This window comes from Octopus bimaculoides, chromosome 6 (genome assembly GCF_001194135.2).
Source record: "Octopus bimaculoides isolate UCB-OBI-ISO-001 chromosome 6, ASM119413v2, whole genome shotgun sequence".
Taxonomy (NCBI): domain Eukaryota; kingdom Metazoa; phylum Mollusca; class Cephalopoda; order Octopoda; family Octopodidae; genus Octopus; species Octopus bimaculoides.
The window spans coordinates 85,053,922-85,055,692 of record NC_068986.1 but is presented as its reverse complement, the minus strand read 5'-3'; the positions used below and the strand labels follow the sequence as shown (position 1 = coordinate 85,055,692).

The window sequence follows — 1,771 nt, the reverse complement described above, 5'->3', positions numbered from 1 at the left end:
ATATATATATATATATATATATATATATATATATATACATCCGCATATATATATACATACACATATATACATACACATATATGTATAGTTAATGTTATTATAAGTGAGTCTAGGGCGCGTCTGTATTTTTGTGTAAGAGAATAATTTAAAAGTCTATCGTAAGTGTATGTATCTGTCATGTATAAGTTCTTAGTCTTATCCGAGAAGATTAAGGACCTGTTAGACTTTCTTATTTTTTGTATATCTTCACACAGTTTGCTTTAAAAGAGGGAAAAGGACTTAGGGAATTTCAGCCTGGGTATTATGCCCAGCAGGTGAGTTTCGATGGCCTCGAGTTCCTTGATTCTTGGTGGGAACTTCTTAGACTTGATACTGTATGATTTGACCTCGGAAGTAGGCGTACTTTGATAATAAAAAAAGGAATTCCACATCATGTGCCTTATAAGGTCTATTATTTTCTCCACTAACATTTTCGTAAAAATCTCATTGGAAGGTGTTGGAATATTTTTTGTAGAATATCCAGTATCGAAACATTCCATATTTTCCTTGGGGCATCATTCGATAATATGTAGAAGCACAGAGATCGATGCAGGTATCAAACGCAGACAATGGAGTGGCCTTCGTAAGACAACCCCTGAACGGGTCGCGAATAGATAGTCAATAAAACATATATCAGAAAAGAAGCACACTCTAAAGAATAGAGCAGTAACTATTAAAACAACGTCAAATTCTGGTCATAGTGTTACCAAAGGTTTCGTATCCACAATGTCACAGCCTTGTGGACACCTAGTCAGGATCTATGTAAAGACAAATACAAAAGAATTACCCTTGTACCACGCGGACGTCAGGAAACGCTCAGATATCGAGATTTAATGACTAACGGATAAAAACGTTAATGAGGATAAAAAAAACCCTAACAGACCCGAAGTAGCCTAACTAGCAAACAGAGAGATACGATTTTCCAGTAGGTAGCGCTTGAAATGGACACATTTAGAGAAAACTTCTTTACACCTCTTCAACGCGCTAGGTCAAGTATAGTCCTTAAGACTGTTGTTGGTTCTCTGCGTGATGCAGATTTTGCAACGGCCACTCCCATTAATATATGGGCTTGGACGATGTATTAGTTTCCACTTGATATCAAATGTGTCCCTTGATCTTTGAGGTGTTCTGAATGATGACAGGTGGTTGCAGAAGCGACGTGTGAAAGATGTACTGGCCGATCCAATATATTTACAAACTTGGAATGTGACTATATTCGCACGCCTGGTATATCACTGGTAGGCTCCAGTACGCGCGCGCGCATCTGTATGTGTTTGCGGGTGCATGCATGTTATGCATGCATATATTGGATTATATATATTTTACAAATTTGTTACATGTACACATTTTACACGCACACGTTACACACGTATGCGTGTATGCTAGAGAAACGGAGAGAGAAATATTTCTTTATACGCTTGTGTCTGCTGTATGTGCATATAATACGTTCTAGCATATATTTACCTGATTTCATTTATGATAACGTCCAGCACATTGCCCATGTTTTTTCTATATTCTTCGAACAACTGAAAATATCAGAAAACCATATCAGTATTGCAGGCCATATTTTTAGGGTAACTATTCTTTTTCAAATAGACAATAACAATTTAAAGACCAAATGCGTATGATTAGGCTATATCAGTATTAAAGTCAATATCAAATAGTATATATCACTATTATATCTCATACCAATATGAAACACCATAAATACACTATATATATATATATATAT

At 35.9% G+C, this 1,771-nt stretch overlaps 1 protein-coding gene across 1 annotated transcript in view; it reads right to left on the bottom strand.

The window, feature by feature from the left end:
* Window positions 1–1,771, bottom strand: part of LOC128248076 (uncharacterized) — a 37,545-nt gene that overhangs the window by 31,610 nt on the left and 4,164 nt on the right. Inside the window, exon 3 of the mRNA XM_052968489.1 lies at window positions 1,504–1,565. Within this exon, the coding sequence (XP_052824449.1) occupies window positions 1,504–1,565 (62 nt within the window). The remainder of the gene's footprint in view (window positions 1–1,503; window positions 1,566–1,771) is intronic.